This window comes from Staurois parvus, unplaced genomic scaffold, assembly GCF_062004578.1.
Source record: "Staurois parvus isolate SC_StPar_1 unplaced genomic scaffold, SC_StPar_1.0 ptg000454l, whole genome shotgun sequence".
Lineage (NCBI taxonomy): Eukaryota > Metazoa > Chordata > Amphibia > Anura > Ranidae > Staurois > Staurois parvus.
The window spans coordinates 8,549,369-8,575,956 of NW_028318250.1; the positions used below are offsets into that span (position 1 = coordinate 8,549,369).

The 26,588-nt window shown below is 38.9% G+C and overlaps 1 protein-coding gene across 2 annotated transcripts in view; it reads left to right on the forward strand.

The window, feature by feature from the left end:
- Window positions 1–24,586, forward strand: part of MEAF6 (MYST/Esa1 associated factor 6) — a 32,248-nt gene extending 7,662 nt beyond the window's left edge. The window contains exons 4-8 of one of the 2 annotated variants that reach the window (XM_089688805.1): window positions 1,106–1,151; window positions 1,326–1,518; window positions 7,306–7,335; window positions 14,398–14,431; window positions 21,226–24,586. In XM_089688805.1, coding sequence (XP_089544931.1) covers window positions 1,106–1,151; window positions 1,326–1,518; window positions 7,306–7,335; window positions 14,398–14,431; window positions 21,226–21,234 — 312 coding nt within the window. In that variant the 3' untranslated portion in view covers window positions 21,235–24,586. The remainder of the gene's footprint in view (window positions 1–1,105; window positions 1,152–1,325; window positions 1,519–7,305; window positions 7,336–14,397; window positions 14,432–21,225) is intronic. The other variant, XM_089688806.1, reaches the window with a different exon arrangement.
- Window positions 24,587–26,588: the final 2,002 nt, after the last annotated feature.

The window sequence follows — 26,588 nt, forward strand, 5'->3', positions numbered from 1 at the left end:
TGCAAAGTTTTATTTTATCCACATGCACCCCTTATCTGCATGGGCAGTATTTTGATAAAGATGAACAAACCCTTTAATCTGTTAGGAGTGAGTCATGCAGAGGAGGGAGAGATCGGAGAGGTAACCGACTTGGTGCTTTGGATTCAGGCAAGTACACATTATAGTGGGATGTGCTTTGTTCATTTTTCATGTCTGAGGTTTACAACCACTTTTTATATGCTTCACTAGGAAGTTCATATACAGAAGTTTATTTTTCATTAAAGTGTTGCTAAACCCAGGACTCTGCATTCACTATATCTGGTCTCCCACAGTACACAGAACATGGAAATGCAATTATTTTAGTAAACATAAACTGCTAAATACCTTTTCTCATCAGCATCTCTGTGACTTCTACCAGTGTCCAGCAAAGCACTGGTTAAAGCTTGTAGGAGGAGTTTTCTCTAGGAGGATGCAGAACCCCTGACTTCCTGTCTGGACAGTACTGATTGGCCCTGTGCTGATCACATCCACTCTCCCAAGAAAAAAAAAACCCTCTCTAGCAATACACACCATGTGCAGTGTCTCCAAGTATCTGCTATACCATGTACTTGTATGAAAAAGTATCCTGTTCTTTGTATTGCCAGTCCTTCGGCTTTTCTATTAAAAACTGACCACCCTAATTATGAGAGCACAGCGTTGATCAGTTCTCTAGCTGTGCTGGGAACTCGACTTGCTCTCCTCCTCCAAAGATCAGATTTCTGCTCACCTGCTCCCCTGCACAGCCATTAACTTGGAAGTTCAGTGTACTGCACTTTCTGCTCCCCAGCTCACTGTTCTCAACTGCATAAGGAACTTAGAGGGGGTTATGATCCCTTATACAAAAGGGAAAAAGGTATTTATAATACTAATTTTTTTTTTTTTTTTTTTTTTTTATTTATATGTATACACACACATTTTAAACTGAACGGGTTGTTTTACAAGGTGAAGGTTTACCTATACTTTAAAGACTATAATTTTAAAATGGATATAACCCTTCCTTTTGTTGATATAATGGTTTGATAACCCTTCTAATATGGAGACAAAGGAACTGTGAAATTGATGCTAAAGGTCACATTTTGATTTTCAGGCTGTAAGTGCATTGGCTGGTGTACAAGACCAAATGATTGATAAACGTAAGTACTCTTTATGACTTCTTAAACCACACAGATAATTTTCATACTGTAAGTTGTAATTTTAAATTTCTACATTCAACTGCAAACTGGCAGTGATCTTCCCTGATCTAATCTTCCTATTCTATATGAAACAAAATAAACATACCATTATTTGTTCTTACTCTGGTTTTGTAGGAGAGCCAGGCAGTGGAACAGAGAGCGACAATTCTCCAGACTTTCAGAATCAGGAGAATGAGCCTAGTCAGGATGATACAGAAGATCTAGATGGTTCCCTGTCAGGTGTCAAGCCTCAGAAAGCTGCATCATCAGCCAACTCTGGAGGGCACCACAGCAGTCACAAGAAACGCAAGAATAAAAACCGGCACAGGTTGGCTTAAGCATCATTTTATGTAGATTTCACCTTTTTCTTGTATCTGTCATACAGCTTCGCTTAAATATTCCTAGCACACTTTACTGTAGGATATGGTATAAATATGGCTCACATTAATGACTGTGTTTCTTGTAACAAGTTGTAGTGTTCCATCGTTGTGAATATTAGTACACTGTATTAGTTTAGACTAATAGCTTTTTAAACTAAAAATTAAAGGATCTGTTTTGGGCAGAGTGATCTTCTGTCTTAATTCCCTCTCATCTGTAAAGCTGAGACAGGTGACAGTTTGTGCATATCACATTTTTAATTACTACATTGACCAGTCCCTGCCCTTTTCTGATAAGTCTGAACATTACAGAATGTATTTCTAATTTGGTTTAATTTTCACACGTTGCACAAGGCAAGAAGAAAGTTATTTTACAGAATATGATGTGTTTTTTGCCTTTCTAACAATTTTAAAGCAGCTTTTGCTAATTGTTTAAAGGATAAGTTTGTGCCTGTTCACACTGATGCGAATTTTATGCGGATCGGATGCAATCCAAAAAGCATAAATTCATATGTAATCTACAAAAGCATTCTTTCCAACACAGGCTGTTCACATATATGCGGTGCGAATTTGATCTGGTACAAAAAAGGGCCCTGTGCAAGTTTTTAGTGCAGGTGTGGTGCAAATTGAATCTCCTGCTATGCCAGTCCCCTCAGAAATCAGTCAATTTGCACCTTTCACAGCAGAAATCGCACTGTGAAACCACTTCAGATTCGCACCGCATCAGTGTGAACCAGCACGTCCCCTTCAGGAACATGTTACATGTTCCACAATTTTTCTAGGGTATAACATGTTCCCACTCCTACCAGTGGCTCGCTGATCTGAGCCCTCTGTGTGATCGCAGTACGGGGAGAAGTTCCCTGTACCAGCTGTCACTTTTTGAAAAGAGCTTGGCCATGTGGGGCACCACCCACACAGCTATGTCATTCATTCAGAGTTTGGTAAATAAATTAACTTCAAATATCGATATCCTTTGCAGATGTTGGCTTGTAGCTCTCAATGAACTAACACGGCACTGTTGAGCGCTTAGGTAGTTCATTGATTCTTCCTGTCAGTGTAAAACTGCCTGCCCGTACGATGACAGATTACACTGACAGGTCTGTAGGAGTCCTGCAGTCTGCTGATCACTAGTGCAATGCTTTTCAGGCTTCTTTTTTTTTAAGTTTAAAAAAAAAAAAAAATTGTGACTGCCCTTTTTTATTACCTGCTTAAAAAGTGCATTTATTTATTTTAAAGGTGAACTGATACTTTAAACAAATCAATGCACCTTACCAACATCAATTTAGATACACCATGGCCAAAAGTTTGTGGACGCCTGACCATCACACCTATATGAGCTTGAGCCTTGGTTCACACCGGCGCGATTTGTCACGTGATTTCAAATAACATGACAAGTTGCACCCTATTGTCTGCAACTGTAGCGTTCAAATTAGTGCGACTCTGACTCCTCTGTCGGAGTCGCACTGATTTTGAAAGTCATTCCTGCAATATTTTTTGCGATTTCCAGTGTGACTTGCATAGATACCTGTGCATGAAGTCGTACAGATGTCTACAAAGTCGCACTGACATGCGACTTTGAAAGTGTGCAACTTCAAGTGGAGTCGCATGATTTCAAAGTCTGATCCGGTGTGAAACTGAGCTGATGGACATCCTAGCCCACTTTTTTTGGGAAGGCTTTCCACAAGGATTTATAATGTTTTTATGGGTATTTGTGGCATCTGTGAGGTCAGGTATTGATTAACCTGACTCGCACTCTGTCTTCCATTTCATTCCAAAGGTATTCAGTAGGATTTAGGTCAGGGTTCTGTGCCACTTGAGTTCCTCCACACCAAACTCTTTACACTATGGAGGAGACGTTCTGATATCACTTCCGGGTCCCCGTTGAGAGATTCCCAGAGGCTGGGAAAGAGTGTAATGTGGTACAATGTGCACTGCATTACATTCAGGGGTGTCTCAAAGAGAACCTGTCACCAAAAATCATCACATATAGCCAATTAGAGGTTAATGTCCCACATCTGTTGCTTTTTAAATTGCAATTAGTGTCAGTGTATAAATAGCCAATGAGTTTATCTCTTACGTGGTAGCACTGACTAAGCTAGATACTGAGCACAACTGTATGTGTGTGTATATTGTAAAAAAATGAGTTACACAAGCACATAACATCCCCACCCCCACATATATGCACGTACAAACGTAAAACCGCGTTCTGGGGCGCCTATGCATGAAAAAATCGATTGTGATACACGTTACATATCATCGTGCACGCCAGAATGAGAGCAAAAATTCTAGCACCAGACCACCTCCGTAATGCTAAACTGATGACCTATAAGGGGCTTTAAATGTGTTGCTTATAGAAAATATAGGATACTAAAGTCTGTCGCCATTTCATGAGCGCGCACAAATTTTAAGGTTTGACATGTTGGATATTTGGTGCAACGTCATCTTTTTATATTCTACAAAAAATAGGGTAATTTATTGTTTGGTTTTTTTTGTGCCCTAAAATTAATTTGCATTTTTTTTACTGAAATTTTGCGATGATATGTGACATAAAAAATTGGAACTACCATTATTTTATTCTCTAGGGTCTCTGCTTTCAGTATATAATGTTTGGGGGTTTTATGTAATCTTCAGGCCCAAAATGATTTTTTTAAACTTGTGCAAAAACGGCTGTCTGCGAAAGGGATAAAGCATAAGCCCCAAACTCCCCTTTCCTGACGAGCACCCAATCAGTGCTCATTACACTGCTAGTCCTCGGGTGCGATGCTGGAGACAGGCATGGAGGGGAGGAGGAGATCTAAACAGCGCAATGTTAAAAATATTAACCATTTAAGTCACTACAAAGCCCCTTTTTGTTTTTAAAAGCCCCAGACATTCCTAAAATCACCTCTGATTTAAATACGGTTTTGGTTAAAATTTCCTTTTTTTTTTTTTTAATCTGAACAAGTAGATTGTCGTGAGAGACAAGTAGATTGGGACACCGATTTTAGTCCCTGGACAAGTAGTTTTTTAAAAAAAATTTCCACACCCCTGATATAGTGTAATGATATTGGGGAACTGATGAATTGCCTTGATCAGTTTAATATTTTTTCAATTGAATCTGGTTTTGTGTAGGTATGATTTTTCTTTCTCGGGCAGAGTAAGTGACCAGCTACTGCTTTGATGTCTTTCTATACTTACCAATAGAGTCTGGGAATCCTTTAGTCAAAAATGAAACCCTTGTAAAGCAAAAATTGGATACAGATAGTAAGATCTAAAACAGTCTAACATGGTACAGCCTATTTTTTTAAAAAAGGAACTATTTTGGATTTCAGACCATTCTAGTCAAATAATGTATGTCAGTGTTGTGATAGTAGCAATAGTTACTAAAACTTCAAGAATGAAGTCACTATTTAAAATGTGCTGGCTTACAATGTATTCAGTAAAATGAGGTGTTTGCTACCGTGTGGATTTACGTTTTGATTACAATTCACAGTTTTACTGAGTGCCGAAAGTATACCTGGTGCTCTGAAGGCTTTGTCATTTTGTGAATGGGTTCACATAATACAAAGCAAGAGGAGGGAAGAGACGAGTGCTGCTGAAAACAAAAAGTCCATGAGGTGGCATGCACTGTTAGACTTGACCCCTTGTAAGCTAGCAAATTTTAATGGGCAGATTAATTCCTTGATTCTTCTTTTAAAGCTGTTTCTTTTTTCTTTGGGGGGTTGGGATACATCTCCAAACACATTAATTATGTTCAGTTGTGAGTATCCTTCTGAGCCCCCCCTCACGTCTGCCCTCTCCGCCATTCATATTGCTGCTATTACTCCCACACACTGCATTGTACCAGGTATTTCCTTTACTACCCGCATTTGACTGGATCGGGGGGAAGCAGAAGGACATGTACAGTATATACTTCAGGCAAGGTCGGGTTTGAAACAAACCAGTTATTTTGCCTCCATAGGTTTTCTTAGGGACCCGTTTACATCTGTGCAGTATTTGTGTAGCTTCAGTAGTCTCCAATGTGTGTGTGTGTGTGTGTCCCCCTTAAAAAGTATATGCAGTACCCCTTTTTAAATCAAGCTAAAATATTCATTAACCTATAAATCACATACATTACATGCATTAACATCCAGTGTACTGAAAAATCATCTTTTTACAGAAAATTGTGTACTTTACATACATAATTATCTAATTGTTTTTATCTGCTGTACATATACCTACATCAGATTGTTTGAAAATGTTAAAGCCCCACTCCAGCCAAAACTTTTTTTGTTTTAGATCTAGTTTTTTCTTTGTGTGGAAAGGTTAGACTCTATAGCAAAGTTTTTATTTTTCTGTGCCTTCCTAGGCACTAAATGTGTCAGGTAGTCAGAATCCAGAGAGCAACTCATTTGAGTCTTATCGACCTTTTTACTGCCAGGAAGAAAAATTCCTAGTTCTGTTAAGGGTTTTTAACCGCTCATTTGTTACAGTCGTCTTAGTTCTATTAAAGTCTCTCTGTTAAGGGATAGTCTATAGAAGTGGGTGATGCTACTTTACATCTGATACTGGTATGAGTAGTAACTGCTTGCTACAAGTATCCATCTTGGTACATGTGGACAACAGACTTGCACAGCAAGTGTTGCAGTCTGTTAATAGTGCACCGAAATGAAAATTCTGGTGCCGAAAATTCAAAATGCATTGGCCGAAAACGAAATGCGTACTTTTTTAAAAAATGAATATATATTTTTGGGAAAAAAATACTTTGATAAATTATATATTTTTATATATATATATATATATATATATATATATATATATATATATATTCCCAATTTTTGTAAAATATGAAAGAGGATGTTACAGCGAGTAAACAGATATCCAACATGTCACACTTTAAAATTGCGCACGCTCGTAGAATGGCGTGAAACTGCGGTACTTAAAAAATCACCATGGGTGATGCTTTTAAAAATTTCCAAAGTTACAGAGGTCTAGGGCAATTATTGCTCTCTCTCCGACGTTCATGGCAATACAGATGCAGTTTGAACACTGTTTACATATGTGGGCATGGCCTACGTATGCGATCACCACTAGGGGTCTGGGGCAGGGGGGTTTTCGGCACCTGTATCGGTGCTTTTTATTTCGGCAACCGAAATTTCGGTGCATCCCTACACTCTGTATTTATTTACGATGGGTTAAACCTTTAAAGAACAAATTCACCTTTATATTCCTACTTCCACGTTTGCATCCCACCTAACATACTCACCTTTTACTCTCTGATCCAACAATTTTTTTTTTTTTTTTTCTCTGACATTACCCTGGCCAGCTACTTTCCATATTTACATGTGTACCATGGACACTTCCATAACTGTTGGTAAACTGTATTTGGAGGATCATCCAGAGGACATCATACAGCTTCTCTTTTAAAATGAATGGAGCGGTGGCAAATGAGTAGTATGAAGAGGGACTAGTAGAAATCCTGTCAAAGGAAAGATTGCTGGATTGGGGAAAAAGCAAATACAATCTCTTGTGGGCTGCGATTGGGTGTGGAGGAATTTATTAAAACATGTCTGTCTCCAGTGATTAGTTTTTGTTTTTCTCTTGTAGTGTACATTCAAACCTGCATTTTACTCTCTCCTAATCCAGTGCAATTGTTCATTACTTTTTTTTTTTTCCCTCCTACAGATTAGCTTGTTGCTGTTTGTTCTGCTAATCACACAATTCACTAATCGGTGCATTAATTCCTATTGCTTTCTTTTCTCTTTAATGCTTCCCCCCAGTCCATCTGGCATGTATGATTATGACTTCGAGTAAGTGTGATTCTTTGGTCTGTACAACAGCTTCTGTTCTGTTCACGTCTGCAAATGAAAATAATGTATATATTTTGCCTGCAGGATTTAACTTTTTATGATATATTCTTTTTTTTTTTTTTTTTTTTTTTTTTTTTAGCCAATACAAGTGGCTTTAAATGTGTATCCTGTGCTTTGTACTGCTGCTATTATTTTCTCTCTCTTCTTAGTGTTTTTTTTTTTTTTTACTTTCTTTGGTACAGACACTTTTTAACCTGCTTTTCCCTCAAAGTTGAAATCATTCTGTATATTTTTTTTAATGTTTGAGAATGAGATCCATTTAATGTAATTAATTTTTTCAATGTGTGTCACTTTAAAAAATGTTTTTTCTAGCTGATTTTATAATTGATTTCATATGTACGTGAACACACACTTTTTCATGCTTATTATATATGTACGCTATGCTTCTGATCCTCCTAACTCCTTGCTTGCCATGCACACAGCGGTTTTCGTGCACTTTCAAACAGGTTTTGATTGACTCAGCAGCCTAAACTGTCTGCAACAAACCAGTTTTATAAATACCAACCATGTGGTTCGCTATCCCTTTAAATCTTTCAATACAAAAATAAGTGATTAAACATGTCTATTGGCAGATACTAAAAAGGTCCATAATAGTGTGTGTATAGTCCATTTTCACAAATTCGATGCTGTGTAACCAAAAAAAAAAACATGCTGTCCCTCCTTTGAATGGAAAAACTTGCTCTCCTTGTGATTAGACCTACAAATCAATATAGGTCAAATGTGCTGTGTTAATCAGTGGTATTGTTTCAGATCAACTCTTCCATCTGGACTCTCCTTGATGACTCCAAAGATGTGGAAAATGCGCTCAAACAAAAAACATATTTCATAGTGCAACACTGTATGACTACTATAATGTGACCTCAATAAATATACTCCCCTAAAGTGTAGTTAAAAATATGCTCATTCAACCAAAATATCCTCTTATGGGTGGTGGTGATTCTCAAACATCTCCAAACGTGCTCAATACACCATCACCACTAGGTGCAATGCATGCTCACCTTCTCGTTAGACCCATATAATCATAGGTCACAACTGCTTGACATTCATCCCACTTGGTATATTAGCTTCCACCTCTTTGCAGCTACTTCACGCCTCCTGTCCCTTTTTTAAGAGACCAGTATCTTGCTGTATCCACCCAGATGAGTATAGGCTCAAATTCATAGTGCAACCCCGTATAAACATAAAATCATTTATTGAAGTAAAATATCACACTCTGAGTAAAAACAAAAGGAAGACTGATTCCCTTTATCAAAATGGCTCCTGTAGTCACACTTCCGGTTTTCACTGTACCGGAAGTGGCATCACTGCTTTCGTGACTTCCTCAGGGTCCTGATGAAGTCGCATAACTAGTGACACAACGTGTTGGGAGGAGGCTAGTTGTGTCACTTCCGGTACAGTGGAAACCGGAAGAGCGACTGCAGGAGCTATTTTGAGCCTTCCCTACATTCAGGGTCCTGAGGAAGTCACGTGACCAGTGATGCAAACTTAGGGTTTATATTGAGAGATTGAGGGATAACGCACCACATTGTTGGTATTTATTTGTTAGGTGTGTTTAGAGGACACATTATTAGTGGTTGCAGCAATCCTTGTTTTGATATTTCTTACTATTTTTGTTTTTCATTTTTTATATCTTCCTCTCATTATTTCATATTAAGGAATTGGGTGGGGACTATAGCAGCTCACCAAACACTGGTACTCCAAACCAGTTTTATAGTCTCTTTAGAAATTCTTGGGGGTCTAATTTTATAAAGCGGTGAATTTGACTTTCATGAATTGTTCTTTGATGAATCTGTCATTTTTAAAGTGATTGTAAAGGATCTTGCCTACGGTGGCAAATGTGCGGGCTCGATCCTGAGCCAAGCTTTGTGTGTATATTGGTACAGTTGGCTCAGCCCACTACCTTGAAGGAGGAGCCAATGGCTCCCACTGTTTGAGTCCTGTGAGAAGAGAGGGAGCAGTATTGGATCGAGATCAGGCTCAGGTAAGTATTTAGAGGGAAAAAAACACAACAGGGAGCACTCTCCTTGAGCATTCGTGGTATTAAATGTTCTAAAAAAAAAAAAGTGACAAGTGCATACTCATAAAAGGACCATGAACACAGACATGTAGCCAAGTGAATCAGTCCTGGATAGTGGGGGTCTTCTAGAGCAGGTTACCACTTGTAATAGCTGATACATTTCGGGAGACGCACTCCCTTCCTCAGAGCCAAGGCAACCAGACAAGTAAATGACCCATATATAGGGCGAAGACCATTCTGAGACCATCACTCCACCCACTGCATATGGAAGTTCTATGTGGTCTATAAATGGTCTTTCCCTATATATGGGTCATTTGCTTGTCTGGTTGCCTTGGTTCTGCGGGAGTGCGTCTCCTGAAATGCGTCAGTAAATTACAACTGGTAACATGTTCTACAGGATCTCCGCTACCTAGGACTGATTCACTTGGCTACATGTCTTATTATTTAAAAAAAAAAAAAAGCATTTGATGCACTAGTAGAGTGCGCCCTGTTGTGTTTTTTTTTTTTTTTTTTTTCTTGTCCGTGCTAAGATTTCCCCGTCTTCAGAGGGCTGCACCCCAAATAGTGATAGATACCGTGAGACTCTGTGGAGCACGAAGATTTGAGTGCTGGTGGTCTTTTGACTCCACCTAGGGGCTAGGTGGAGATGAGGATTTTTAACCTTTTTTATGCAGAGAATTTTTACAACCACTTTAAAACGCATGCACTTGGAAGATTCTTCAGCAGTGAATGTTTGCTGAATGTCAGATTTCCAAATTTATAAATATGCCCCTTAGTGATAAGTTGCATTGATCCATTTTGATTTTCCTACTCAAAATTGATTGATATTGCCAATAATATTAAGGTGGATAAAGTGCCCCTAGACACTATAGAGCTTTCCGACGTGTTGTCTTGTTCCAAACGCTCCACACTATTCATTAAGAACTTTCTGCTCAGTCGTACATTTGCGTTTTGCCTTTTAATTAGGGATGCAGTTGTAGCTACCACTTGATTATCATAAAAAATGATTGGGTAGATGTTTTCTATCTCATTTAATCACCATTTCTCACACTAGCCGAAGCATAACTAAACCCTAAAACAAAAATGTAATATGTTTTAGCTTACCAAACATTGGATGTGATGGCTGCATTTAGGGTTTTTTTTTTTTTTTTTCTTCCCAGGCTTTCATGCCTTTTTTATCTTTTATCTTCATGTAGTGATTGGCCTGTAACACACCTACCATCTTAGGATAGCTACATTCACTCCTTCACTGGTACCTATAAAGGAGCAATGTAGCCATTCTTGAACAGCAGCATTATCAATCAGTTGGAAGGGGTAGTGTTAGCTGGAGTTAATATAAATTGTTAGTCACTTATGTAAAGTCTACCTACAACTTGGTATGTAGCTTATACATAAATGAAAAGCTGACCATTTGTAAGCAACCTTGTCAGTGGCAAATAGTTTGCCTCAACCCTTTAAATGCCACCTTTGCTGGGCAGCTTGGTCTCTTAAATGAAATTGAAATACAAGCGATTTAGGGCCAGTGCATACTACATGCGTTTTCAGTTGTGTTTTTTTTCTGCATCCAAAATGCACAGAAAGTAGGTTATATGGTTGTCAATGTCATAGTTCAGTGCTTGCAGTTACAGTGCATTCCAGATGCAGAAAAAAAAGTAGAACATGCTGCATTTTTTTCTGCACAGAACTGTACTGGAACATGGTAAAACACATAAAAAATGCACTGGAACACACATGTCCCTATTTAAATTGAAGAAAGGGGAAAAAATTAACTGGAATGCATAAAAAATGCACCGGAATGCGCCAAAAACGCGCATGCAAAAACTCATCCGGAACGCATCTGGACTGCATTTCTATAGTGTGAACCAGCCCTTGATGGCTGGATTACCTGGCACTAAAACTTAGCTAAGGGGGATTCTGAAAAAACGACTGCTGTGGTAATACAAGACTGTGTCATGTCCTTTTTAATTTTGGTCATAGTTATACCTTAATGACTGATGGTGTCTCTGGGTATCCTATTGATCTTTTTCTCGTTAAGGCCAGATGTCGTCTTATGGCCATAGGTAGCATTATAACTTTTTATCTATGTGGATGTTCTGCAGGGGAGCTGAATGTATTGCCAGACAAGTCACATCAGAAATGATATTATTGAAAGTAAAAGTAAAGATTGAAGAGCCGGCAACTCATCATGCACGTTTCACCATTTTTATTTGTACACTCTTCTTGCTGAAATTAAGTTAATCATATGGAAGGGCTAGTTGCTGGCTCTTTAATATTTACTTTTAAGCTGTACTCATTCTGGGAGGATACTTGGAGCAAGTAGCACCATTAGTCCACCTTCGTGGGTAATATATTTGGATGTAGTGTCTCTCTTTTTATGATTGAGAATAAAGGGTGTGTTGGGCAACTTGCATTGTCAAAAGTTGCAGCCCCTATATTTCTCTCAGCACAAGATTCCTGTAAATGACACAATTTCAGTGATCTGTTTCTACAGATCTACAGCGCTACATATTTTAAAGAGCATAAACCAGTCCCTAGATTAATGACCTGAACAAGCTATAGCACTTCAATGCAGGTTTCTAGCAGTTTATGCTTTAGATACCTGTGGCAATTCAGATTGACACTTCTGGTAGTGCTGAGTTTACTTGCCTCCTGAGTATTATTTTGGTGCCTCACTATGGCCTTTAAAGTGCCACCCCTATTATTTATTTATTTTTTCTACCGACTATTCTTCTTTTGCCACCACCAAGGAAAGCAGAGTATTGCAGGTCATACTTTGTATGATATGATGCATTTGGGTAATAAAATCCCTAATGTCTATGGGTACTGTTCAGGTTATTTATTTATTTTTTAATTGTGCCAATTTTCCACTTAGCTTTTGTAGAATTTTAAGGTAGGCTGGGAGATTGGTTCTGTCCGCTTTCAAATATGTTTTTTTTTCTAGTAATTATTGTGGGACACTGTCACAAAAAATAACTTCTTAAAACATAATTTAATAATTGTTGAAGACCATATACTTTGTTTTCAGTCTCTCTATCTCCCATTCCAGCCCCGAGTGACGCCTGCAGTCCTATGCTCATGTGTAAGTGCCGCCATAGGGTTTCCTTTAGTAGTCTGCATACAGTTGCAAGAAAAAGTATGTGAACCCCTTGGGATTACATGGAGTTTTGCATGAATTGGGCATAAAATGTGCTCTGAACGTCATCTAAGTCACAACAATAGAAGAACACAGTCTGCTGAACATAATACTACACAAACGTTATGTGCAATTAAACCATGGCAACGTCTAATATGTAAACATTCACAGTGCAGGGAGGAAAAAGTATGTGAACCTTTGGACTTAATAACTGGTTGACCCTCCTTTGGCAGCAATAACCTCAACCAAACTTTTCCTGTAGTTGCAGATCAGACCTGCACAACGATATAGAGTAATTTTGGACAACTCGTCTTCACAAAACTGTTTCAGTGTAGCAATATTCTTGGGATGTCTGGTGTGAATCACTCTCTTAAGGTCATGCCACAGCATTGCAATTGGGTTGAGGTCAGGACTCTGACGGGGCCACTCCGGAAGGCGTATTCTGTGCTGTTGCAGCCATTGTTTTGTTGAATTACTTGTATGCTTTGGGTCATTGTCCTGTTGCATCACCCATCCTCTGCGGAGCTTCAGTTCGCGGACAGATGGTCGTACGTTTTCCTGCAAAATGTCTTGATAAACTCTGGAATTCATTTTCCCATCAATGACAACAATCCGTCCAGGCCTTGAGGCAGCAAAGCAGCCCCAAACCATGATGCTCCCTCCGCCATGTTTTACAGTGGGGATGAGGTTTTGATGTTGGTGTGCTGTGCCTTTTTTTTTCTCCACACATAGTATTGTGTGTTCTTCCCAAACAACTCAATCTTGGTTTCATCTGTCCACAGTATATTTTGCCAGTAGTGCTGTGGAACATCCAGGTGCTCTTTTGCAAACTTCAAACGTGCTGCAATATTCTTTTTGGACAGCAATGGCTTCCTCCGTGGTGTCCTCCCATGTACTCCATTCTTGTTTAATGTTTTCCTTATTGTAGATGTGTCAACAAAAATGTTAGCATGTGCCAGAGATTTCTGTAGGTCTTTAGCTGACACTCTGTGATTCTTCTTTACCTCATGCAGCATTCTGCGCTGTGCTCTTGCAGTCATTTTTACAGGATGATCACACCTAGGGAGAGTAGCAACAGTGCTAAACTTTCTCCATTTGTAGACAGTCTGTCTTACTGTGGACACATGAACATCAAGGCTTTTGGAGATACTTTTGTAACCCTTTCCAGCTTCATGCAAGTCAACAATTCTTGATCGTAGGTCTCCTGAGAGCTCTTTTCTGCGAGGCATGGTTCACATCAGACAGTGCTTCTTGAAACCCGTAAACCCAAAACAGGTGTGTGTTTTTTAAGGGCAGGACAGCTGTCAGCAACACATCCAATATCACACTGTTTGGTGTCAAGGTTGGCTCACTCCTGGCTCCAATTAGCTCTGGGAGAAGTCATTAAGCTAGGGCCTCCCCTACTTTTTCCTCCCTGCACTGTGAATGTTTACATGTTATGTGCAATTAAACCATGGCAGCATCTAATGTTTGTGTAGTATTATGTTCAGCAGACTGTGTTCTTCTATTGTTGTGACTTAGATGACGTTCAGAGCACGTTTTATGCCCAATTCATGCAAAACTCCACGTAATCCCAAGGGGTTCACATACTTTTTCTTGCAACTGTACATAACATACAAGTGTGAGCTTATACTGATAAAGTTAAGTTTTTTTTGTGGCTGTCCCTTTTTTATAACTGCAGTCATTTTTACATCTTTAACCAATGAATTTAAGTTATATAGATTGCGTTCATAACTAGAATCTGCATCAAGCTCTATACAGTAACTTGGTGTTATTCTCTCTGTATAAAAAAAATTCCTGCTTTTTGTTTTCTCCTGTATCTTACATGTGTTATATATTTTCTCTTTGAAAGGATTGACCTCAAACTGAACAAAAAACCCAGATCAGTAAGTATTTGAAAATGTTGAAATTTCATTATCTTTAACTTGGTCTATTTTTTTCTTTTTTTTATAATTACACAGTGCTCTGTATAGGACATTGCATCTTATGCAGAAATTAAAGTGAAAATAAGCCCAAAATCAGAAATTAATTTTTTTACAGTTTTTACCAACTATTAAATGTGGTGGCTGCTTTTTTTTTTTTTTTTTTTTTTTTTTATGGCTTTTTTGCTATTTCTCCTGGTGATCTATCCAGTAACACACATCATGTCTTAGGGTGTCTCTGTTCTGGCTGAAGGAGCAACAGAGATGCCTTTTGGACAACAGCATTGTCAGTCTGGGAAGAGGGTAATACTAGCAGATTTAGATGGTCTTAACTAACAAATTAAAGTGGAACTATTCCCACCAATTTAAAGGTTTGCCAAAACTGTTACATTCAAGGCATACCTTAAATGTATTTTCTTATTTATTACAGGTATTTACAGTTGTTAGACTAAATAATGGAAATGCTACTTAATTTGCAGATGTGAAAGTAACACATTTCTTGAATTTCGAAAGTGAGGTAACATTTTTTCTTCTGCTGTGTAATGAGACACCTAGCTATGAATGTGAGTTGGGAATCTTCAATTGCACACTCCTTGAGGGCAGGGACTGGTGTGAACATAAATTACATATGTAAAGCACTGTGTAAATTGTTGAAGTTCTATAGGTTGTACAGGGGTTACACCAAAAAAATGGAAACATTTCCAGGGGTGAAAGTGATGACATGTTTTGCGTTGAAAGTGGGAGTGATGTAACATTCTCTTGCTTCCACTGTGTGATGAGACTACTAGCTAACAGGTGGAAATCCTCACTTTCGTCATTTCACTGCTTGCGCTGCTAGTCATGCGAGTCACATTAGAGCTTACTGAGCTTCAAAGAGGGCAAATTGTTGGGGTCAGCTTAGCTGGTGCTTCTGTGACTGAAGTTGCCAACTTTTGCCGTGTCACAAATTTGTCTTGGTCTCATCACTCCAGAGCACAGAGTCCCAGTAGACTTCTTCATTTTCAGCATGGGCCCTGACAAATTGTAGGGGGGCTTTTTTGTGCATGGACTTTAGGAGTGGCTTCCTTCGTGGACGACACCCATGCATGCCATTTCGCTGCAGTGTATGCCGTATTGTGTCACAGGAAACTCTCGCCCCAGTGTGGCTTTCTACTTTTAGCTAACTGTAGTGAACTTGCATGCTGACTTTTCTTCAACCCTTCTCATCAGAAGACGCTCCTGTCGAGGTGTTAACTTCTGTGGATGGCCTGGATGTCTCTGTGAGATGGTTGCATTTCCATCTTAAATTTTTGTATCACTTTTGCTACTGTATTCTGACTGATAAGTAAAGCTTTTATGATCGTCTTTTATAGCCTTCACCTTTCTTGTGTTAAGGAAGTTTTCATTCTCAGGCCTTGTGCCATTGCAGACAGCATGAAATGGGAAGGGTTTTCTTTAAATAACACCCTTTTATAATCAACTGTCTGCTGGACACCTGTTTAATGAATAATTAGACTCACCTGTAGTTGAATTCTTGTTAATTAGGATTTTGTTGTCTATAATTTTGCTTTGTTCCTAAGGCTGGCCATACATTATACAATTATCTGCAGATTTTCTGCCCAATTTCCTTTAGATTTACCTTCAACTATGTAGTGCAAGGGCCTGCCTAATTGGATACAACTGAAAGTGTTTAGGTTTGTCCTCCTATTATATGGTTTTTGGTAAATCTAAACCAAAAATCTGCAGATAATTGTATAATGTATGGCCAGCCTTAGACTTTCTTTGGGGTGTATTAATTTTTGCAACATGGTCTTGTATTAATTTGTTAGGAAAAATACTTTTTTGTGCGTGCAAATTAACAAATCTTGTTTGCAATCAATGGCCCACATTCGCGGGAGTTTTTTGTAGTATAGTGTTCCATAGAAAATGTTGATTCTAAAAGGAAAGGTGAAGGTTTTTTGACAAATCTGTTGGGGTGTATTCATTTATGCTGAGTACTGTATATCCAATAATTTACAGAGTGCTTTACATATGTATTGTATGTTCACATTTAGTCCCTGTCCTCAAGGAGTGTACAATCGAAGGTTCCTAACTCGCATTCATACATGCGAAGTACAATTTAGACAGGAGCCAATTAACCTACCAACATGGGAGGAAACCAGAGTACCCAGAGGAAACCAATGCAGGCACAGGGAAAACATGCAAATTCCATCCAGGTATGTCGTAGTTGGGATTTGAACCAACAACCCTAGTGCTGCTAGGTGGTCGGCACCTAGCAACTGAATAACTGTCACTAGTAACAGATAGTTAACAGTTACTAGTGTGCTTGTTAGTTCTAATCCAAACTGTTAAGCCATCAAATGGCTTGTGTCATAACTGAGCACATGTGCAGCAGCATGGCAACTGTTGGTCAAACAAACTCCAAGATGGCAGCTTCTTTGGCTCTGAAGGACAGAAGGGTTTAGTTCCACTTAAAAGCTGAACTCCAGGTAAAACCTTTTAACCACTTGCCTACCAGGCACTTATACCCCCTTATTTACCAGGCCAATTTTCAGCTTTCAGCACTGCCGCACTTTGACAATTGCGCGGCCATGCAACATTGTACCCATATGAAATTTTGATCATTTTTTCTCACAAATAGAGCTTTCTTTTGGTGGTATTTAATCGCCACTGGGCGCTTTACTTTTTGCGCTATAAATTAAAAAAGTGCAAAAAATTTGAAAAAAAAAAAGTTTCTTTGTTTCTATTATAAAATTTTTCAAACAGGTATTTTTTCTCCTTCACTGATGGGCACTGATAGGCAGCACTAAAGGGCACTGATAGGCAGTACTAATGAGGTGGCACGGATAGGCGGCACTAATATGCAGCACGGATAGGCGGCACTGATAGGTGACACTGATGATGGGTACTGATAGACGGCACTGACTGGTATCACTGCTGGGCACTGACTGGCAGCACTGACTGGCACAACCCCTGGGCACTGACTGGTGGCACTGACTGGCAGCACTGCTGGGCTGCACTGGTGGGTGGCACTGGTGGGCAGCACTGGTGGGCACAGGTAGGTGGTACTTCTGGGCACAGGTGTGTGACACTGCAGAGTGGCACAGGTGGGTGCACTGCTGGGCACAGGTGGGTGCACTGCTGGGCACAGGTGGGTGATCTGGGCACAGGTGGGCGGAGCTAGTGGGCGCACTGCTGGGCACAGGTGGGCGGAACTTGCGGGTGGCATTGCTGGGCACCGATCATCAGGGCACTGATCATCCGTGCCCTGATGATCGGTGCCGATCCCCGCTCTGACAACTGCCGGTTCTCGGCAGTACTTTCCTCACGATCTGACAGCGTGAGGAAAGTGCAGCCGAGAACCGGCACTTGCATTTCCCTGTGATCAGTGTGTCATTGGACACCGCTGATCACGTGGTAAAAGGCCAGTATGATTGGCCTTTTACCACATCACGTGATCAGCTGTGTCCATAGGACACCGCGATCACCGAGATCGCCGGGTACGCGCCACCTGGGGCGCGCAGGAGAGCGCGTTCTGGGAGGACGTCATATGACGTCCACTCAGAACTGGCCGGCCGCAGTTTAGCCGTCATTCGGCTATCTGCGGTCGGCAACTAGTTACAGTTACAGCAATTATGTTCGTTTTGGTATAGAGGTCTTACATGAATAAAGGCTGTATTGTAAGTACCCATGACAGTGTTAAATAGTTTGTCTTGACCCTCCTAACTTTGACTTTTGCTGGACAGCTTGGTCTTTTTAACCACTTCCCGACCGGCCGTTGCATATAAACGGCCGGACAGTGGCACTGCAGGGTCGGGTGGCCGTTTATAAACAGCCTCCCCGCACCCTGCTTGTGCGCGCTCCCTGGGAGCGCGCAACACCGCAATCCGGTGCCCGCTGTGTCCTCCGGACACAGTGAAACACCGATCGTCGGACGGGACCTCTGTACGAGGTCCCGATCATGTGATCACTGATTGGCCTATCAGTGATCACATGCAAAGTAGTAAGCAAGATGTCACTTGTGACATCATTGCTTACTACGTGTGAAATCTGTGAATGATCACAGAGGTCACATGGTAAAAGGCTATTCACAAAAGCCTTGTACCATGTGACAAGCTGTGACCAATCACAGCTCACTCAGTACTTCTCAGTGAGTGCAAGAATGCAGACAGAGAGAGAGAAATTATTGCTTTTACATCCTATATGGGTGTAAAAGCAATCAGTGTAAAAAAAAAAAAAAAAAAAAAATCTTCATCACCCCCCACAAGTAGTACAGTGTCACCATGGTGACATTGTACTGCTAGGGTGACAGTATGTAAAAAAATAAATAAATAAATAATAATTTAAAAAAATGTTTAAAAATTATAATTTTTGGTTATAAACTAATTTTGGAATTTTTTTTTCGACTAAAAAGATAACGGAATAAATTTTGCCTAAGATTTATGATGAAATATTATTTATTTGCAAAATTTTATAAAAAAAACACTTTTTTTTTCAAAATTTTTGAACATTTCATTTACATAGCAAAAAAAATACAAATCCCAGTGGTGAGTAAATACCGCCAAAATAAAGCTTTATCTGTCTCAAAAAAATGGTAAAAAATTAATTTGGGTACAGTGTTGCATGACCGTGCAATTGTCATTCAAAGTGTGATAGCGCTAAAAGCTAAAAATTGCCCTGGTCAGGAAGGGGGTAAAAGTGTCCGGTCTGGAAGTGGTTAAGGAAGTTGAAAAATAAGAGTTACTGGCAGGATAATCAGGTGAAATATAGGGAAATGCCTAAAAGGTAAACCATTGCAAACTCTACATCTGAGTATTGGTAAGCTGCAGTAGATTACCTTCTTTTCTCTTTTTTTTTTTTTTTTTTTTACTTTTTCTTTATTATTTTAACACCGCTTTTAATGACATTGTGTTATTTTATGTGAGCAACAGCATGGATTGCTACAAATAACCTAGCTGCTCCTGTTAACCCCAGGCATGATACAATTTTTTTCTTCAAGCATTTACATGAGCATTCATTCCCATGTTGATATGGTTTCCTTTGTAAGGCCTTTGGGTTCACACTGCTGTGATCTGATTTTTGATTTGACTTTCAGTGCAAATGTGTACTGAAACTTGGATGCCACTTTAGTGGTTTTCATGTTTTGTGGGGCCAAAATTTGTGCTGGAATCACACCAAAGTAGTATAGAAACCTTTTCCAAAATTGAAAACCATGTGATTTTCTATTGTCATACGATTCTGTGTGACTCAAGTTGCATCTGAAATCCCAACAGTGTGAATGGAGCCCAAGTCTGTCATGAGAGAATCACAACTACCATTGCTGAACTTATATTGTGAATGTTAGTTCCCTGGCTGTCATGACAATGCTTTAGCTTCTGTGCCATCGCTGACTAGAAATAAATAGAGATAAGCAAATCTGACATTCATTTACAGCATGTTTGTTTAGTCTAGGTTCACACCTAAGTGTTTTCTGCAGCTTTTTGCAGAAACTCACTACAGTTCATTTAACATGATTTCCTATGGGACACATTCACGTTTCCCCACCGATGTGTTTTTTGGAAAGGGTCAGGGACTATTTTAAACACAAAAAGTTGCATTTTTGGTTCCATAGATTTCAATGGAGATGCTGCAGAAAAGCATGTAGTGTATTTTTGATGCATTTTGCATTTTTAATCTGCCTAACAAGGAAAAAAAAGTGTTAAACGCAAGTGCAAAATGCACTGCAGAAACAGATCAAACGCAAACTGCATAGGTGTGAACTTAGCCTAAGGGTCTGTGATTTAAGTTCTTACTGTAAATGACAAATGTTGCTTAATTTTATTTATTTTTTAACTGAGTGCTACCTATCTGGTCTTATACGTCACCTTAAGCCCAGATCCAGCAATCTTCACTGTGCAGCCCCATTCTGAGCTACACAGCCTTCCCCTGAAAATGAATGCTTTGTACTCAGCATATATGTGCAGCTGCATTTATTATCAGGGAAAAGTTGTACTCATGGCAGCCTTGAGCAGTTTTTCAGATCAGGGTCTTTCTCTTTGCCATGTTACTTATGCACAGTCAAACCTCACAGGATTAAGGATTAAGATCAGTATAAAGCCAGGTGGTCAGTGCACTCATGGGTGGGGGGGAACCAAATTTATAAAAACAACAAAAAAACTACAGTTGTATGTTAAGTCAGACACACCCAGGCATTTAGCATTTTCTCCCAGGAGCAAGCATTGACATCCCCCTTAAACTAGACATATACTATTAAAATTTTGGCCATTTCCTAATGAACCAACTGAACACACCCCCAGACCAACACCCATCTATTGAAAAATTGAAAGAGCCTGACAAAAAAAAAAAAGCCAGCTGAGCAGTAGCTTCATAAAATAAGATGCAACCCCTGTGTGGGTATTTTGAGAGCCAGCAGGGCCCAGTGTTAAAATACAGTGGTTACAGCAGGAGATTGATACATCCGTGATGTATAGCATGCACGCAGGAATCCTTTTATATTAAGCTATGCTTTTTTGCCATAAAAAGTATGCTTTCCTGTTTGCACCTCTAGCAAACTAAAAGTAGCCTTCCGCATTGTGCCTTGCTTTGTTTGAAATTTAAAGTAAGAGAAAAAAAATTCTGAGCTCATCTAAAAGCCTACGCAATACCTCCTTGTAAAGGGTTGTGGAGCCTTTTTTTGCTTTTTGCATTTTTAGTGTATTTATAGTTTTATGGTGAACTTCTTTTTTTGGCTTCATAAATTTTAAACCACTTCTTTTTTTTCTTTTTTTTTTTCCTCTAAGGATTATTAGTTTTGGTTACCACTTCAAGCAAGACTTTCAAGAGAACTGATTTCCAGACCAAGGATTCTCACTGTTACTTCAAATAAGACACCAGCATGTGTGTCTAAATTTACCAGTTTTTATGTTTTTTTTTTAATAGATAATAGGTAAAGTTGTGGTATGTGTAAACGGCTGCTTTCTATGTGCCTTTTGTTGCTCTTTTTTTTTTTTTTTTTTTTTTTTTGTTTGTTTGTGCCAAATTCAATTCACATTATTGTGAGTGAAACTCAGCTAATGCTGCATGTGGCTTTCTTTGAACCAGCAGTCGGATATTTTGTCTCAGAGTTTAACGGAGGAAGATAGGCCATGTCCTATTTTACTCCTTTTGTATACTGCACAGTAGCAATCTCTTCTAAAGCAGATTAATGCTAGATTTTGCATTGACTAAGTTTCATTCACCCTTCTAGCGAAATAATACCTAATGAGAGTACCAGTTTACACATACCTTCACTCTAATGTTTGAAATCATTATCTGTATTTGGATTTGATATACCTTTCTTTTAACTGTTATAATGTGCAGACACCTAATAGGTTCTTGTACATACCTGAGGCAACCTCCCAAAAGTATGCAGTTATGGCAGGCAAATATCAGAAAAAACTGTTCCACTTTCTAACAATGCTAAATCCTTCCTGCTCCTTTTGCATATAGACCATTGAGGTCATAGTGATGGGCCAGTAGTAAAGTGTGGAGCCTTGCCATTCAGGTATTTAGCCATAAATGTAGGCTTTTGGAGGCTGCTCCAGGTGTGTGTAGGCACCTCAAAATGCACCTTATCCCTCTTGACAGTCTCTTTAAAGCAGTAGTATAGTGTAAATTTGACTTAATCCAAACTTACAGCTTCCCAGAGAATGTCTTTATTTTGCCAAAACAGAAAATGAGCCCATATATGATCTGGTTCTCTATTTCAGGCACTAGCTTGTTTTCCAAATGTGCCACAGCTTATTTATTTAACATACATTGGTATTGCCTAGTTTGACATCTTAAACAAATGTGTAGTCTTTCATCAAATTATGTGGTCTTGCATTTCCATGGTTTTCAGATTTACTTTCCAAATTGAAAAAGGTTAATTCATTGTATTTGCTTTTAAAAGTTATATTTTTGCACACACTGGAGAACGCTAAAAAGATTCTCCAAAATGAGACTTAGAATTTAGATATTTGCTCTGTGTAAAGTAAGGATTTGAATACAGCGTGCTTGGTTATTTTTGTTGAGTGCAAGAATCAGGATTTTTTTTTGGTATTTGTAAATGTGTACATATTTTTATACTGTGGATTTTTTTTTTTAAGTTTAGTTTTCTTTTAGGCCTAAGTGCTATTTGCTTTTAAAGTTAAAAACTGTGTGTACTAAAGACTTGGGGCAAATCTCTGACCAGTAAGCAGTTTTGTTCCAGTGAAAACCTAACTTCTTCTTATCCCTAGTCCTCATTTTTTTTACTTACACCCTTGTCACTCCCCCAATCCAGCAACATATCAGCTTTTTGGTCTTCGCTAGATCCACGAATGCACGCTGAAATCTCTACTCAATCACGTGGACAGTTCATACATTGGATTTAATTTGCATAATGCGCTCTCCATAGGAATAAAGGACACTGCAGAGTGCATACACAGGTCTGGCCAAGTCTTTTTTCATCAACAGGTGTGCAGTGCTGATTAGGCTGGATTGGGGGACAGATAAGTAAGACTATGATGGGGACTGGGGACAGGAGAATTTTATAAAGAAAAAAGTTTGCTTAAAATGCTGTTACACTTTAGGCTCTCCAGGAAGCAATAATTTAATAACTTGACTACATGTTTCCTGTATATAAACTTCAAATTGTGTATACCAGTGCGTTTTTGTATTACAGTTGGAATCTCAATGCCAAGTCTTGTAAATGATGCGTCAGCATAGGACAAAGTCAAGGGAAAAACACTATTTCAGAGTTCACATCTGAGGAATAACCAGGGCATAACCTGGTGCTGCTGTTTCATGATGACCTTTTTTCATCACTTCCATAGCCCTCATCAAACCCATCTTGTACAGATTTACTGGTCGAGGATTTGAGAGGGCTATTGTATGAAAAACAGTCCAATTTAAGCATATTGTCTATATATTTTTTTTTTTTTTTTCTAAATGGGCAGCCAAGATAAACTGAAATTTCACTAGGGCATATTTTGTGACATCCCACAGTTTACAGTCTAAAGAGCCTATGCACAGTTGTTAAATGGAGGTGATCATTTACACTGTCCCCTTCTTCTGTTGTTAAAAAAATTAAAGTTTTTATAAAATTCCTTCTCTTCCATGTATAAGGACAGTGTGTCTAAAACAATTATTCCACCAAAATTAGCATATTGTCCATATTAAAGTGGCACTTCACCCAAAAGTGGGTGGAGTTCCACTACCACATTTGATACTTTTTGGGGGGAGCTGGTCCCTGATTTTGACAGATAACAGCTCCTAATTCTGGTCAGATCACCGTAGTGGTCTGAAGTTTGGCCTCTTCCACCTTTCCCCCTCAGCCTTTTGAAACACATCACAGGTCCCAGAAGACTGAGACCATTCACAAAGAGCAATGCGGCACGTGCATGCGCAGTAGAAAACCAGCTGTGAAGAGCCAGAAGGCTTCACTGCTGGTTTCCTTTACCTAAGATGCCAGTGCCTGCATCTGAAGCCGATTTGAAGAATCAGCTCGGGTGAGGACCTTGCTTGATCTCTGGACAGGTAAGTGTCCTTGTATTAAAAGTCAGCAGCTACAGTATTTGTAGCTACTGACTTTTTTTTTTTTTTGGTGGGGGGAGGGGGTGGAAGACTGGAGCTACTCTTTAATAGCCCATAGTGACCATTCGTAGTCTAGTAATCAAGTCATGTTTCACGGAGATGACTACAATAAACTGTTTTACTAAAGTTTATTGTTCCTGCCAGTTTATCATTTTGTCATTGCTTTGCCTTGTTTAATAAACAAAGTAGGGTTTATCTCATCAGAGTACTCATATGCTTTGCTCTTCATTTAATGGTTGGCATACAGATTACACAACCACACTATATATACTGTATTGGATTTTTTTTGGGGGGGAAGGGAGGGTTTGCTGCCAGAGTAACAGTCTAACCATATAAGCATTGTATTCAATTTTCATTTTTGAAAATTCGAGTAACTGGAATTTGTTCGGTAAATAATTTTTTATTTGGTCTGTTCGGCTGCATCCTGGGTTATGTTCAGGCCAATTTCTAACTTTCCCAGCAAGTGAAAATTGTTTGATTTGCTTGTTAAAATCCTTAACTTGTTCATTGTAAGCTTATACACCGTTCATTGTGGTTCTGCAGAATAAACAACAAACTCTTTACTAACATCTTCTTTTGAAGTTTTCTTTTTCTGGGTAGTAGAAACAATGTTGTTCCAAAATGTTAACTTCTTCTCGTCTGTCCTTGGGTGCCTGTTCAGGAGCATGTCACTGCCGAGCAAGCCACAGGTCAAAGAAAAAAAGAAATGGATTGCACCCTGATAACCATCACTGTGCTTAAACAAAATTTATTTACAGTAGGTCACCCAATGCACACTGTTACATTTTGGTCTGTCATACCAGCCTTCTCCAACAGGTTTTGCCTATGCCAGCTTAGTTCTAGAGAAAACGGCTAATTCCAAAGGAGTGTCCTTTTTTTATGCACTACTCTAATAAAACCTAAATCAACCAACACATCACTGTTTAGTTTAAAGTGGACATATGGCCCTATTAAAACTGAAGATGAACAGAACTTCCACATGGCCATCTAGTGGCGATAATACAAAGTGTTGTGAAATGGTTGTACACAATTGATGGGAGGAATTTTGCAACACTGTGGACACTAACATAGAACATAAAAAAATATATAATTGTCCAAAAAAAAACTGTTCAGCTTTTATATTTTTAGTTTGTTAGTCTACACATTGGGCCAAATTTCCTCTCAACAATTCTCTACTATTATATCATCACTTTGTATTATCACCACTAAGTGACCATGTGGAAGTTCTAATCAGCTTCATTCAGTGTTAATACAGCCATATGTCCCTTTTAAACTTGACCATGACATGTTGGATTATTTACGTTTAATTTTTGCTATGTGTAAAAGTACTCTTCCTTGGAATCACCCCCTAGTCCTTATGACTAATCATGTAAGATTGAAACGTGCTGGAGCAGGGTGGTATGACAGTAAAGATGTAACAATGTGAATTGTGTGACCTGAGTAAATTGGGTTTAAGTATAGTGTTGTCATCGGAATGCAGACCCTTCTTCCTGTAGCGCCAATCATGAAATAGTGAAACTGAAATAAAGTCAAAGAAAATGTAATAAACGTCCATAAAATCAGTGAGAAGAATTTAAATGATGTGCGTTCACCACCATAAAGTGCTCTTGCTTGCAGCAAAATAATTCACAAGTGCCGTCACCATCTCCCAGTGAATTGAAAACTCACCAGAAATGATGACTGCCACTACAACAGCGTAAACGCCCACATGTTAAACAAAAATTCCAAAGGTGCACGTGTCTTGGCATATGTGTTGACAGATGTCACTGTCTAGCCGAGCGGCAGTGAAAAAAAAAAAAAAGCTCAAGAACCCCTTGATAATATCCTATTGGACAAAACGTGTCGGGGAGGAGTGTACAGTGCGGACGTCACGCCACTGCACAATTCTGGGTCGACAGTGGCTATTTATGTAAGCTGACATTTTTTGTTATACTTCTTATTAACCTTATTGGATTTTAATAAATACTACACTATTGGAAGTATATTTGCTCCTCCTATCTATCAAAAATACCTAAATCAAGGTTTGATCTAGTTCAGTGCCAGGGTTAGTGTTTGGGTCAGGTTTTTTTTTTTTTTTTTTAAATTGGTGTCCGTGTGTTTTAGGTAAAAAAACAAAACAAAATGCGCACTATTGTTTCTGGACTGTAGTACAGGTACAAATAACATACACACATATGGTATCGCTACGATCGTCCAGAGCTTAAAAATTTATTTTGGGTTCTTTTGTTTGTAGGTTATGGTAGTAACAAACACACAGCTAAATGTAAAAAAATATTTTATTTTTTTTTTTACTATTTTGGTCCAGTTTTCCTTTTTGATAAAAAAAATTCAGGAGATATCCATTACCATTTACCACCAAATGAAAGCCCAAGTTGTCCTGGAAAATATCAAGGTATAATTAACCTGGATGTACAAAGTAGTTGTGATGATATGTATGGTTTTACTAAAACATGTCAAAGTTACAAAATTGTGCTTAGGCGTTAAGATTTGTTTTACCCTTAGGTGTGAAGGGGTTAAAGTGGTTGCTAAGGCAAAGGTTGTTTTTTTTTTTTTTTTTACCTCCAGTGTA